At 33.5% G+C, this 15,101-nt stretch overlaps 2 protein-coding genes across 2 annotated transcripts; one reads left to right on the plus strand and one right to left on the minus strand.

Annotated features, from left to right (window-relative positions):
- The first annotated feature begins 427 nt into the window (after positions 1-427).
- LOC122610620 (auxilin-like protein 1) lies at positions 428-6,524 on the plus strand. Its single transcript, XM_043783590.1, has 7 exons — positions 428-888; positions 2,952-5,289; positions 5,414-5,488; positions 5,573-5,638; positions 5,725-5,814; positions 5,907-6,083; positions 6,209-6,524. The coding sequence occupies exons 1-7, from the start codon at positions 428-430 to the stop codon at positions 6,242-6,244; spliced, it is 3,243 nt and encodes a 1,080-aa protein (XP_043639525.1). The 3' UTR covers positions 6,245-6,524.
- Positions 6,499-10,479, minus strand: LOC122579238 (glucose-1-phosphate adenylyltransferase large subunit 1-like). The gene is made up of 12 exons (XM_043751361.1): positions 10,220-10,479; positions 9,987-10,109; positions 9,658-9,831; positions 9,196-9,288; positions 8,970-9,109; positions 8,792-8,885; positions 7,952-8,137; positions 7,785-7,865; positions 7,611-7,697; positions 7,065-7,169; positions 6,874-6,980; positions 6,499-6,784 (listed from the first exon to the last, which is right to left on the minus strand). Exons 1-12 carry the CDS (start codon positions 10,409-10,411, stop codon positions 6,622-6,624), a joined length of 1,545 nt encoding a protein of 514 aa, XP_043607296.1. The 5' UTR covers positions 10,412-10,479; the 3' UTR covers positions 6,499-6,621.
- Between the last annotated feature and the right edge of the window lie 4,622 nt (positions 10,480-15,101).

The raw sequence follows: 15,101 nt of genomic DNA on the forward strand, positions 1-15,101 counted from the left end.
CATCATGTATAGGAGAATCTATAAACACAATTTATATAAAAAAAGAAATCATTGGTTTTCCCATATTCAATATTTCAGCTCACATATTCAACCCTTTAATCCAGCTCTGCACACCAAACTCAATTTTATTCCCTTAATATCTTGTAATCATTGTTAGAAAATAAAATATTAATCAACATATTAAATCATAATACCCTTCTGTTCTGTCTTCCTTCTCCTCTCCCTCTCATTTGTCCTGTTTTTCTGCTCTATCCCCCCACTCCCTCTGCATATTAAAACACCCAAATCCTTTTCCCACAAATTCCAAAACCAACACTTAAATTATATACATACAGAATTATATATCTATATTCACAAGAAAATATTTATAAAAATAAAAAACACGCAAGACACACACAAAGAGAGATTCAATTTCTATACAATAAAAATGGAGTCAGTGTCGTCCCGTACTTTTCAGTCAAGAAGACTTTCAAACAGTAACCAATACGACGACGTTTTATCAAGCAAGCGTAACAAAAGTAGTATTATTAACGTTGAAGACTACAGAGAGATATTTGGCAGTGGTAGTAGTAGTAATTATACTAATAGTTTTTCATGTTCAATTCCTGTTTTAAATCTTTCGACATGTTTAAATAATAATGATGATGTTTTTAGTACTATTATAAACTTTCGTAACTCAACCATACCAGTCGATTACAATGATATTTTTGGTTGTAATAATAATAATAATAATAATAATAATAATAATAATAATAATAATAATAATAATAATAATAATAATAATAATAATAATAATAGTAATCAAAAACTTGCTGCTGCTGCTGCTGCTGCTGCTGCTAATGATGTTGTATCTTATGAACAGCTATTTGGTCCCGACAAAACAGCTACGTGAGTATCTTATTCCCTTTTTCTTTTTTTCGCTTTTAATTTTTTTCTTTTTCTTTCTTTGATTATTTTAATGTAACGCGGTTTGAATGGAGTTTGTGTTAGCTTATTTTAATTTTTTAGAGATTTTTTTTCGCAATTTATTTTACCAAAAAAAAAAAAAAAGAAAGAAAAGAAAAGTCATTGTAAGGTTACTAGACAAAAAAAAAGTCAAAACTTTAAGTCAGTGTAAGCTCTGTCCTGAGATATTATGTATCCGCCAAAAAACCATAAGTTTTTTAGGATAAGTTTGTGGAAAAATGTATCAAACTCATATAATGGGTAGTTTGACAAAAAGCTAGTATTTATTCCGTTTGAGCTTTAAATAAAATAACTTGACCCTATAATATGTTGAATTACAAAACACTCTTTAAATTGTTCTTGTTTTTTTTTTTATTTCTTTTTTTTTTTTTTTCTATGATGTACTTTTCTATCATTTTACGAGTATATTTTAAGCTTTAGTTTTAACTCGTTTGTTAAATATAAAAATTTCCTTTGTAAAAATAGACATTTCAGCTTTCAGCTTCAAATATATATAAGCTCTAGCTTTAGATATAGCTACCTAGTAGTAGTTTATTTGGTTCAAAAATTTTAAAAGAATGTGATGGAAATTTTTTTGAAATTTTCCGTATAAACCCAAGGTGACAAGAAAGGAAATTCAAATTCGTATCGACCAAATTCTTTTGTGTTCGGTGAACCAAACAGCCCCAAATGTCTGCATTTAGTTTTTGTCTGATCAGATGACATGTCTTAGCTCCAAGAGTAACGTATTGATTTAACAATTCTAACCTTAATTAATCAAGTTTTAACAAAGTTATATTTCATACTTGTATGTGTTGAAAGCAATAGTAAAAAGGGAATTTGCGTATTGTAAATCATAGATACGTTTTTTCTAAAAGTTTGTCTCTTCAATGTGAATATTTAACATGGACCACATGACTATTTTTTTATTTTAAAGTATACACTTTTTTTTTTTTGAATAAAGTAGAGAAAATCTATGACTGAGGGAGTAATAACTAATAAGCCATGCCAAATATCCCAGCATATAACTTATTGTTTTCTATACATAATACTGTATATACTTTGTTTGGATACAAATAAATAAGAGCCCATTAGTTCAATTTTTTTGGAATGCACTTTTAAGGAGGTCAACAAGGGCATGAAAATGTGTTAAACTTATGTACGTTGTCATATTTCCTATCAAGTCATCAAAACCGGTGCCACGTCAGTAGTTTACAAGTTATAGGATGTCAAATGGATACTAGATAAACAAAAAGTTTGATACACATGATAGATATTTATATAGTTTGAATACTTATAGTAGCAAAACATATGTGACAAGTTTGATATAATAAGCACCTCTGAGATATACAAAACCAACCCGGAACACGTAACAGGTAAGAAAACCAACCCGAAACACTGAAGTGGTAAGAAAAAGTTGTCTTTTCTGCTGTTGTTTAATTGATACAGATGTTTTTTTGATTTTCTTGTTGTTGTTGATGCATGCGGACGGCAGTTTTGTCAAGGGCTTTGGTGATATATGGGTAGCATAAAATGAGAATTTTAAATTTGGAATGTATCTATTTGGTTCTTACTTTCCTTGTTTTTATATGCATATTTTAAAAAAGATGCACTTCATGTATCTTGTAATTAAGTTTATAAGTTTAATATGAAATTAAAGTTTCTATTAAAGCTAAGTTTTGTCTGTTCAAGACTACTTTTCTGTTAAAATCTGCATTAAGAACAAAAATTTGATTCTTGGAGTGTAGCAAAGGATAGGTAAGGCATCAAAGATTTCGGTAATAAGATTCAAAGTTTTGTTTATTTTCTGCTTTAGCGCATAATTTTTTGTATATAAATTGCCCATCAAGGCTTACTTATTGATCAATCTTTTTTTCTCTGAGGCAAGTTTCTATAATTAGGAAACTTTGTTGCAGATTTTAGTAATTGAATAAGTGCATCCAGTTGAATTATTTGATATCATGTGTTTTAACTTTCTTTTTTACTTCATTCATGTTGGTATTTAGGTCGTCTTCATCAACAACGTCGACATCTGAAGATTTGGACGATATATCTCATCAATCTTCTGATGTGTTGAAGCAGTTTAACATGTCATATAACAAGATTGGCCCAAAAAGTAAAGAGGGGTTGGATGGGACAAAGCATGTCACACAGTTACATGCTACACCTGGATATACTTGTTTCATTGATGAACCTGTTCAACCGAAAATGGAAGCCGAGAAGCACAAATCATCACCAGTTCGTGTTAGTGTCAACGACTCCAGTACAAAGGTTGAATTTGTAACTGAAGATAAGAAGTTTAAAACATTTGATATGGATTTCAAAAGACGTCTTTCAACAGTATCGTCAGCATCAACTTTGCCAACCAATGTAATTAGTCACAAAAGTGATCCAATTAGATCAACTGTAGATAACGAGGCATGCAAGAACGATTTTACAAGTACTTATGAAGATGGGGAAGTTGATGTGAATTCAGATGCTTCGGCTTCTGCAGCTGCTCTGAGAAAAGCCATAGAAAAGGCTCAAGAAAGTATAAGAATTGCTAAAGAATCAGTTGGCAGAAAGAAGAAAGGTCTTAAAAGCTTTTCGAATAGAAGTTCTAAAAATAGTATAAAAGTTGAAAGCAGAATGGAGGATATAACTGCAACTAGTACTTCATTGCAAGGTTTTCCAAATTTCATGGATGTTGAGAAGCTTTTTGGTGCAAAGAAGGTTATAGATGAAATAAATGGAAAGTTATCAAAATCTAGTCATTCTAACAAATTTAAAGATAGTACTGTTGTTTCTAGTTCTACAGAGTATACAGCTAAAACAGAATCCAGGCTGCTTAATTCCCCTGGAAGAGATGAATATGCGACCTTGCATGCAGAACCAGTTCACACAGAAATTGGCACAAGTGAAGAATCCGACTTTGTGCATACATATCAAACAAATAACATGTTTGTAGATGATTATGAAGGAAAAGTGGAGGTAAGTAAAACCGCCACTGGCGTCTTGGAAAAACAAGCTGTTGTGTATGAACAAGATTCGGTGAAAGGTCAGTTGAATGAAACAGTGAAAGATGAGGCAAGGTTCACTACTGCGCGTGAGTTAGTTAAGGAATTGAACGACTTACTTGTGTCTGAAAAGGTGGAATATGAGAAGAAAGAATCCCAAGGGTCCAATCAAAATGATAATGGAAGTAGATTAAATGAGTTTGAAAAGGAAACACAAGAGGAAGCTCTCGATCAAGAAGACATTGAGATTCTTGATAGTGCAAAAAGGCATGGAAAGGAAGGTGAAGTTGAAACAAGTGATGAACGGATTGAAGACACTTTTGAGTGGCTTGAAAGTGAGAACGAATCCAAAGATGACCACACGCAAGAAGAAACCAGTAAGATTCATTATGATGTTCGTGAGATTGAAATGGAAATGGAAGCGAAAGAGAATGCTAGAATTTGTGATAAAAGCGGAGAAGAAAGTGAAGTCCATCTGCAACACGATTTTGAGATGAAACAAGAAGATAATTTAAAGGAGAAAAGTTTGGATGACACTTTTGATCAGGAATATGATGAGAACTCATCAGATGAGGATAATGTGATAGAAGAAACTGGTACTATAGATGATATGGAAACAACTCAAGAGGTTGAGGATGTAACAGGAGCTTTCAGTGAATTCCAAGTAGAAGAAACCGAATCAATGAAAGAAGTGTATGCATCAGATGAAGGACTATGTGAAAAGACTTTTGTAGATCAAACTGTCTCAGATCACAATGAAGATCAATATGAAGTGAAATCCGAAGGAAATGATATACAATCTGAAACGTCGTCGGGTAGTATACATGATGTGAAGATAGAGGTTGACGAAGATATCGAAGAAACTACAATTTCAGAAGAAACAGATATCCAAATTCCTCAGAACGAAATGCACGACATTAGAACTACAAATGAAATCAACGCATCCCACAAACCACACGAGACACAAAAAACAGCAGAAGATGAAGCAGGTGAAGTTGGGCCAAGCAAGGTATCAGGAGAAGAGAATTCTAGAAGGATTGATGAAGTGACGGCTAAGAATAATAGACTGGCAGTTGACAGAGCAATTCGTGAAGCGCGTGAGCGAGCCTTTGCTGAAGCCCGTGAAAGAGCTGAACGTGAACGTGCTGCTGTTGAAAAGGCTACTGAGGAAGTTAGACAAAGAATGATGGCTGAAGCCCTAGAAAAGGTTGCTAAAGCTTCTAAGCCGTCTTCTGATAAAATTTCTACACAGTCCAAGCTTAGAGCAGAACGTGCTGCAGTAGAAAGAGCCACATCAGAGGCTCGACAACGGGCTTTAGAGAAGGCAATGTGTCAGAAGAGTGCTTCTGTAAGTAGCCAAAATCGATACTATATTACTTATTATAGTTAGTTGTTACCAATATTGTTTCTTTTTGTACTATTATTATTATTATTGTTATTGTTGTAAAAATGTATGAATGTTGTTTGGGCAGGATTTAAATAGTTCTGAATCCGCTTTGAGAACCAAGGCAAAATTAGATAAGCACAACAGGATCATGGAAAGAGCGGTAAGCGTTTCTTTTGTACTGTACTTAAATCACTTGGTTCATGATACGTTCAAAAATTCCTTATTGATTTGCTGGTTTTTTCAGGCTAAAGCGCTTGCAGAAAAAGAGAAGCGAGATTTACTTGCTCAAAAGGAACAAGCTGAGAGAAATGTAATGATCCTAGTCGAATAGAAAAGATTTACAATGTTTGATATTTAGTTTTGTCTCTTACGGTTTTGTATTCAATTGTATATCAGCGGTTATCAGAGAATCTTGATGCTGATATCAAAAGGTGGTCAAAGGGAAAAGAAGGGAACTTGCGTGCACTGCTTTCAACACTTCAATATGTATGTACAAGCTTCTCCTAATAATAATTCGAGGTTCAGTATAAGTCGTCTAGCTAGTTTGTTGATTTTCAACTAAATCCTTGAGCTTGCAGATTCTTGGACCTCAAAGTGGCTGGCAACCGGTTACAATGACAGAGATCATAAGCAGTAGTGCTGTAAAGAAAGCTTACAGAAAAGCTACTCTTTGTGTTCATCCAGACAAGCTGCAACAACGCGGGGCAAGCATCCAGCACAAGTATATATGTGAAAAGGTTTTTGATCTTTTAAAGGTATGCAGCTGATCTTAATATATATTGTATAGCTTCTGTCCATTTATGAGCAAACTTGGGTCTATCAGCCCATCCATTCCCGGCATTTCCCTATAATGTCTTTGTAATCTGTTTATTATATGCAGGCGGCATGGAACAGATTCAACTCCGAGGAGAGATAACACCCACATACTCTCGCATAGCAATGATAGTCGTTACAGGATTAGTGGTGGCTGAATATTTATTCGAGAGCTGTATGTTCTTTATTGATTTATTGAACAGAAAAATTAGTAGTTCAGTGCAACTGGGTATATGATTTCTCATGTGTCGAGTGATTTGGACATGACTGGCTGTGTACATGAGAAATCATCATACCAAGATTATGACACTGAACCATGTATTCAATGTATAAAATGTCTTCTTTTGAGGTATATAGTGACCGTTAAAGGCTTCTTTATTATACATGAGATAGTAAAAATGTCAGAAAATGTAATACTGCAATAGTACACTTACAGCAGTTAAAATATCTAACCATTAACCGCCTATTAATCTCATTTTATTACACGATTGTTCCATCTTTTACAGTCGCGTTCTTTAGAATTACTGTTATTCCTGATCTTATGTAAAACCCTTCATCCGATCTGTCTCCTTCTTCAACGTTATCTTTATTTGCAATGACTACATCTCTTCCAATTTTTGCATTCTTATCAATTATGCAATTCCTAAAACCAACAAAAATGAGAATATCCAATAAACATAAATATGTCATTTAACAAAGCTCAGGGCAGATTACGGGTAACAAAACACTTACGTGATTTTCGTATTTGGTCCAACCCCCATTGGAACTTTTCCATTTGCCATCAGTGCTGCGATTTCTGAATCAGTTTGATAGTAGTCTGCGCCCATCATCATGGTATCCTGACAGGGTAATTATGTCATTTAACAAAATCGAAAGGTAAAATTTTCATTTGTCTTGAGGACTGAGATGGTTATAATTGTCACCTTTAGCTCCACCCCTTGGTCCAAACGTGAACGCACACCGATGACCGAGTGTTCAACACTACATTCTCTCAAGAAGCAGCCATGAGAAATTATTGCATCCACAATCTGAAGTATAGTAAGAATTGGAATTTGAAATGGACTAATAATCAGTATTCAAATCACATCAAGCTTGCAGGCAGAAGTGGCAATTTCAACTCATTTACTAATAAATGGGTCAATTCTAATAATGTTTTATCAGTAACAGATAAACCTTGTAATATAAAATGAAAGTTAGCTTAACAGAAAACGTGTTGAAAGTGTCACAAAGACAAATTGTATATCAAACACATTAAATTTAAACTTCCTTAACAGTTTCTATTTAAACAATGACTTGTTAAAATACTATAACGTAAGTATGAACTAATTATTTTGGTTTAAAAAGTTGGGAAAAAGTGATTCGAGTAAACCCAACCCCATGGACTCATACAATAGTTACCCGTTTTGACCTATCACCAAACCGATGGACCTGCCCATTTTCCCAACTTTACTGAGTTACCAGTAGCATACCCTGCATCTTTCAACTTTAGTAGGAGGTAAAAATCTTGGCGATGTGAAGAATGGAGTCTTTGGATCATTAAAGTCAAACTTTGGAGGCTGTTCATGGAAAAGTAAACATACTCGTTAGAAGCAATCATCTTAAATAGATCAATTACAAACCATGTCGGATTTGGTTGGACTAACCTGTTCAGTAAGGGCTAAGTTAGCATCAAAGAAAGACTTTATGGTTCCAATGTCCTCCCAGTAATCTTTGAATAGATAAGCCTAACAAGAAACGAAGATCCAACAATTTTAAGGTAACTTCAACTGAGAGGTTAGAAACCAAGTTAAGAATGGAAGGTAAGTCTCACTTGGACATTGTGTTCTGCAACCGCATAAGGAATAACTTCAGACCCGAAGTCATTGCATGACGGGTACTTCCACTTTAGCATATCTAGCAAAACTTCAGTTCGGAATACATAAACGCCCATTGATGCAATGTATGGGTTTTTCAAAGCCTCACGGCTAGATAACCCAAGAACGGTGGTGTCAACTTGCTGAAAAGTCAACATCAAATAAAAGTTTTACTAAACAGAATAAGGTTACTGATAACCAGAAAGAATCCAATAACCAACTGATCATAGATCAATCGGTCACACACCCACAAAACAGATGGGCCCCAGGAGTATCATAGGTCTCGGGTTTGAACATGGCTTCCTGCGCTGACTCATTGTGCCAAGTGAGTTGCCCGAAGTCATCCTTCTGGGGTAAATGGCAATGCCAAGATGGCACCCTGGTTCAAGGGTGTCCCACCCAATCTACACCATTATTATTTTGCCAAGACAAAATTTGATTAAAGTTTAGCCAGTTTTAGCATCCAGAAGTAGTTTAGTCAGCGTTAAAAGTCAAAGTTTGCAGAAACTTTAACAAATTATCACTCTATTTATCCGAAAGAGCACATTTTAAGATCCAAAGTAAACTTTTTACAGTTGTAATAATCTGAGGCAATCCCTAATTACTTGAAAATTCAATTTACGAAAGTCAAATTTAGATATTTGAGCATTCAGATAACATGATTAATAATAGATACTGATAGATAAAATACTAGGACATTAATGGATAAAAGACAGGGAAATGAATCTTAATGTAAAACTTTAAGATGGGATCTCTTTATATATATGAATTCCAGGATCAAATATAGGAGCATTCACCATTGATTTTAGCAAGTTGCCCTTTGGTTTTTCAGCAAAATGAACTATTCTTCCTGTTTCATCAATCTTCATTAACCCATAATCAGATGCTCGGCTAAAAAGCAAACGGCGAGATATTAGTGTAACAACAAAACTATATAAAAGATGTGTAGGGAAAAATGAAACCAGATTCACAAACCTATCATCCATCGGAATACAAGAAACTGTAATATCAGCATTTGTGTCGACATGTTTCTGAACAAAGTCCATATAGTCCATTCGGTATAGATGATCGCCTGATAGTATTACTATATTCTCAATATTCTTGTTCTTAGCATCCTACAGCAAAGCGTATAAAACCCGATTGAAAAAATAAATAACCACAAATATATGACGCAAGTACTTGTGAAACAGATAAGTGTTACCTCAAACAACCATATAAACTGGCGAACGGCATCTGCTGTTCCTTGAAACCACTTCTTTCCAGCTTCCCCTGGTGTTTGAGTGGCAGCCAGAACCTATATATATGCCACATGATATTCAACATTCATGTAAATAGAACTGAATATTTCATAAGTGGAACAACATGATCACAATTCCCAAATGACCATTACGTATAACATTTTTCTCTAGCTTACTAATTTTTGGTTTCTTACTTTATTCTGTTTCATTAAATCCAAGATTTTGTTCCATAATGGGTCACATAAGTGTGAAACTTAGTACCACAAGCAGGACTTCAATTTGATAGTTTTAGCTGAGCCTGTCGAAAATGAACTTTCCTTCGAAAAGACCCTTTATATGCCTAAAATAGTTATTTAAAACTATATAAACGCGTTCCATATATAGACATTTATTAAAACGTACAAAACGATAGAAAAAAGGTATACCTCCACAAATCCATCCCCAAAACTCATGCCATTTCCAAAGTTATAAGTTCGAGCCAAGTGACGATTTAGTGAAAATGAGTTAAATTGTGTCAAGATGAAGATCTTCCTTATACCACTATTAATGCAATTACTCATAGGAACATCTATTAATCTGTAACATCCACCAATTGGAACCTGCATACCATCTCTATATTAATCCAACATGCATTTCAATCACTTCAAAAGTTGTTCAAATCACTTAAATAAACTATTTAATGCACCTTAACTGGGCAGCATTTAGCAAAACCCATAAGCAAAAGCCAGTAGAATTTGGCAAAGAATTAACTTACAGCTGGTTTAGCTCTTTTGCCAGTAAGAGGAAATAATCTTGTCCCTGCACCTCCACCCAAGATAATGGAAGCTACTGTTTTTGGGTCTACTTTTTTCTCATCAAAAAATGGTGCCTCAAATGTCTGCACACACACAAAAAAAAAAATCATAAAAATAAAAACTCTTACACTCACCCAACTCAAATAAACCAACATCTTAAATGTTAAAAATTGCCAAAATTCTTAAAAATTACCAAAATCTCCTCATCAACTGGTGACTTAAGAACAGAATGAGTAACTCTAAGTTGCTTGATCTTCTTACTTTCACTTTTACAAAAATGGGATGCAGAAATATTGATCTTTTTTCCCCAAAACCCATTTTTTATACAGCTTTGATCCTTTTCAACATGCATATTAGTCTTAAAAGTAGCACAACAAGATTCCATCTTTTTATAAAAAAAAATCAAGAAATATTCAAGTTTATTAATCTTAAAGCTAGAAAAAGTGTGATTTTTGCAGAAAGTTTACTACTTTATTGTTGAAGATCCCAAGTAAGTACAGAATTAAAGAAATGGCATTTGACCCATATCATAAGCAAAGCCTACACATTATCAAATACTTTATAAAATTATGTATCTATGACATATATATATATATATATAAACCAACACACTATAAAGAAGATTACAAAATGTGCTTTACTACAAAGATATATATTATGATATACTTTATTAAGAAATGGGCATATAAAAAAGTACAAAACCTCTGTGTTTTTAAGGTTTAAGAAGAAAAAAGAACAGAATCTTGATATAGATTTTGTTAACAGGGAATTATTTATGTCATTAAAAAAGGGTTTGATCTGATTATTATTAATTAAGCAGAAGAATGAATGAGTGAAAAATAAGAAAATGTATTATTAAAAGTTTGGCAAGTTGAGTGTGAAGGGTTTGAATAAGTTTGAAGAGTGAGAGCGAGAAAAAAGCATGTGAAAAGTTGCAGATTTTTTTTTACTCCTACACGTGTATGAACCTAATGTGATGTATGTGCAACTTAATGAATAGTGAATTTGATTTATTGTGTGAAGCTTTTCTGCAACAAATGAACGCAAACAATATTCCGTGTTTAAGTTACAAGATGGGGTTAAGTTGCGAACCCTTAGGAGCCTTATGCTAACAAACTAGTCCTAATTAGCGTCGTAAATGAACCGAACAGTTCATGAACTGTTCGGCAGAAAGTTCGTTGTTAAACGAACGAACATGAACACAACTCTCGTTCATTCATTAATATATTCATGAACATCCATTTGTGTTCGTGAACATTGTATTTGCTATATATACTAGTATTAATATTAACATTAATATCTAATAATTTATTTAGTTAAGAAGAATATTAAATACAAACTATAAAGATAAAATACTTATATTATATCAAGTTGTAAGATATTTTCACTTTCTAAAGTAAGAAAGTTTTGTAAAATTTTTAGCTGATCAATAATTTGTAACCTTGAATATGAAGTCTAATATTTCTAATTATATGTTTGTAAATATTTTAGGTATATGTTCGTTCATTTGTGTTCGTTCGTTTGTGTTTGTTCATTTGTGTTCGTTCGTTTGTGTTCGTTCGTTTGTGTTCGTTCATTTGTGTTCGTTCGTTTGTGTTCGTTCGTTTGTGTTCGTGAACATTCGTTCATGAACACAAATGAACGAACATGAACAAGCCATTATGTTCGTTTATCCATTTGTTTAAGCTAAATGAACGAACATGAACAAGCCCTCGTTCGTGTTTGTTCGGTTCGTTTACAGCCCTAGTCCTAATAAGTATTACATCAGCAAAAAACCATCCAAAGACTAACCCTTCTAAAACCAACCTTGTACCAAGACTAGTCTTGGCCCCGCCTTTTGTTTAAGAGCATTCACAGTCGTAGACACTCATCCTCGAAGAACCAGTCCCTATCAGCACCACATCAGCTCAAGAACTAACCAAGGACTAATCCCTCAAAACACTCACAATGCAAGGACTAGTTTAGGACCCACCATTTATACAATTTTACACTTTTAACCCAATAATAATAATACTAATAATAATAATATAAAAAATAAATAAAAATAAGAATAATTAATAATAATAAGAATAATATAGAAAATTTATTTATTCTAGGGTGGTTTAAAAAATTACATATAACTATAGGGGTTAAAATTGAAAAATAATAATAATAGTAAAATATAGTAAATGGCTATAGTGATTGCACAACATCTTCTTCGTTTTCTTTTTTGTTCAAGCCGCCACTACCACATACGTACATCTCGCCGGAAAAAATGGCTACTCCTTCGTTTTCACAGCCACCACCACGCACCGATATATACATACATAACACATATATATACAATATATACATATATAAATACCTAAAAAAATAATAAAATTTGGATAACTAGTTTCGTCCTTGTGGGAACGAATGGGTTGAAAACAAACCAAGGACGAGTGACACCTAGTGGTGTGCACTCGTCCTCCTTTCGAAAACGAACCAAGAACGAGTGGGAACGAGCCCACTGTGATTGCTCTAATTATACACTTAAAAAATTAAATTAAATTAAAAAAAGAAAAGGAGCTTAACAAGTCGTCCCCGAGGACGAATCCAAGGACAAGTCGAACTCCGTGGTGTTCACTCGTCCTTGGATTGAGGATGAATGAAGGACGAATCTCGTCCTTGGGCATAAGGTTGCTCCTTATAAGGTGCATTTCAGAAACATTTGTCGCAGTCCAAGGCAGAGTCGTGACGGTTAAGAATTAAGATCGTTTGGTAGATTATCAATCAGTTAGTCATCCCTATATCCTTTCCGCCCCACCCGCCTATCATTTATTGATACATTTATAGGTGGAATCCGTTATATAAAAAATGTAAATGTAACACCCAATGTTGTCTTTTATGGAGTTTGGTCCCAATACCTTGACACTGTATGGAGAGGTTGAAATGTAGACAATCTTACCTCTACCTATGTAGAAAAGGTACTTATAGACTCTATGTAAATAATAGAATAAATGATAGAATAAGGCGTCAACCTATTTATTCATCCTTTGATACTCCAATTTTATTTTTTTTAATTTTTTTTTTATTTATTATTATTTTTTTTAACAATCTAAGATTTCATTAAATATAAAAACAGAGTACATAGAACTTAGACTGAGACTAGAACTAAGTTTTACATATTGTTTTACAAAGTAGCTAATGTATTAACATACTCATATAGCATTTATGCCCCAATTACCCCATTGGAACTTTCATGATCTTGCCCGATAAGTAATTCATAGTAGGACCGAGATTTAATATTCTCTACAACTGTAGCTACATCAGGTGGCATTCCTTTGAAGATAACGTCGTTTCTTGCTAACCAAATACACCAAACTGTAGTCATTATCCGGCCATTTCCTTTTCTTCTCGTTGTTGCTAGTCGACTTTACCAATGCCATAACTTCGCTAGCAGAACTGATGGTACAATTCTACACAAATATTAATCTACTCCAAATTAATATGAAAATATTTAAAAACCATCTTTAAAACATTGATTTTTAACATAATACATTGATTTTTGACCCAAGAGTGTCAGTGGTCCACAGAAATACAGGGCAAAGAGACACATGGACGGTAAGCATGGTTCAATGCTAGTATCGGGAAAGGCATTAGGAGAACATCGGATCCAACACCTTTTCTTATTGTGGTAACTCATTATTTACTTCAGTTAATTAATAATGGACTTATGAAGTGCATATACCAACTCAAAGGTGCATGAGCTTATAGTATTTTCCTATAGAAAATATTGATACTTTGATTTCGTAAGTATGATTTGAATTTAGAAGGATTACAATTGTTGGGATTGTATATAAACTAGAAAGAACATCAGCATTGAAAGGATTGTACAAGAAATAAAGTTGTTAAACTTCTTGTGGTATAAGAATAGAGGAAATAATAGCTCGATCACTTGGAACAATTGGTGTAAATTCGATTTGATGTAAATGATGTTGTATATGTTGCCGTCCCACTAGTTGGTGAGTGTTGGTTGTTGTGAATAAAGTTTAACTTTCAAAAAAAAAAAAAAAGGTCATCAAAGCTTGTATTGTCTCTCAAAATGCCATCAATGGTCAATCCAAAGAAATATGTCAACGAGGTTTCAAAATGCTATATTATTCATACCAACAATTAACACAATGCCTATTGTTGCTTTTGTTACAAATTATTTAATAGATAAAAAGATAAATGATTAGTCATGATAAATTTATAACATAAAAACTTTGAATGTATAAGAACACATATAGGAGGAGACAAAATAACTTTTAGATCTTGTGTGCAATAATATCACTTTGTCATTGAATATCCATGATTGCAAAGTGCTTAATCGTACAACTTCTTTTGTATTGAAATAAAACTAACACGGATGATGTGTTTTAATTAAGAGACAATACACTTTCATATACTCTCATAAATTCTGCGATGCGTTCTTTTACTAAGATACATACATCATTCCTGAATAATAAATTTTTGTAAGTAAACAGAAACATAATCATGTTAGATATGTTGGAATGGACTTTGTTGTTTGGAAATGACCAATTAACCACTATTTCCACCTCTCAAATCTCACTTTATCACATGATCTGCTGTTCCCCTTCTCCTATCTTTTGGTACACAAACCACATGTTATGATTTTTTTTTATATAGATTAGATTATCATATCATATTAAAAAACATATGACCAGTTTAACCAGAATTCTCATGAGTTAGAACCGAAACAAAATGAAAATCTTGGATCAAGTAGCTTTAAACCAACACCGTGTAGCTCAATTGGTAATACGTGCAAAATTGTTGTCACAAGTAATAAGAATGTGTTGGTTCATGTCCGGGCAACCCCATAAACATAACCGTTGAGTAAGTCTGGTGCGTTCCCTACACTGTGGATAGCATTATATAGACCGATTTGGGTTGTCAATTATCAACCTTTTTTCCACAAAATGGCTTTGATAGTTTCATGGCTATTGGCTAAGCTAAACACACCTTGCGTTGGTTAACATGACCGGTCTAGCTAGTGATATTGGACAATATCTTGGTTAAATAACCCATTTGAGTTACCACTTTCATGCTTCTTA

This window comes from Erigeron canadensis, chromosome 8 (genome assembly GCF_010389155.1).
Source record: "Erigeron canadensis isolate Cc75 chromosome 8, C_canadensis_v1, whole genome shotgun sequence".
Lineage (NCBI taxonomy): Eukaryota > Viridiplantae > Streptophyta > Magnoliopsida > Asterales > Asteraceae > Erigeron > Erigeron canadensis.

Coding starts and splice junctions, on each gene's coding strand:
- LOC122579238 (XM_043751361.1), bottom strand. CDS start 10,411: ATGGAATCTTGTTGTGCTACTTTTAAGACTAATATGCATGTTGAAAAG. Junction 8,886..8,969: donor TGTATTCCGATGGATGATAG/GTTTGTGAATCT, acceptor TTTGCTTTTTAG/CCGAGCATCTGATTATGGGT. Junction 8,138..8,791: donor GCAACTTGCTAAAATCAATG/GTGAATGCTCCT, acceptor TTGACTTTTCAG/CAAGTTGACACCACCGTTCT.
- LOC122610620 (XM_043783590.1), top strand. CDS start 428: ATGGAGTCAGTGTCGTCCCGTACTTTTCAGTCAAGAAGACTTTCAAAC. Junction 889..2,951: donor GGTCCCGACAAAACAGCTAC/GTGAGTATCTTA, acceptor GTTGGTATTTAG/GTCGTCTTCATCAACAACGT. Junction 5,290..5,413: donor TGTGTCAGAAGAGTGCTTCT/GTAAGTAGCCAA, acceptor TTGTTTGGGCAG/GATTTAAATAGTTCTGAATC.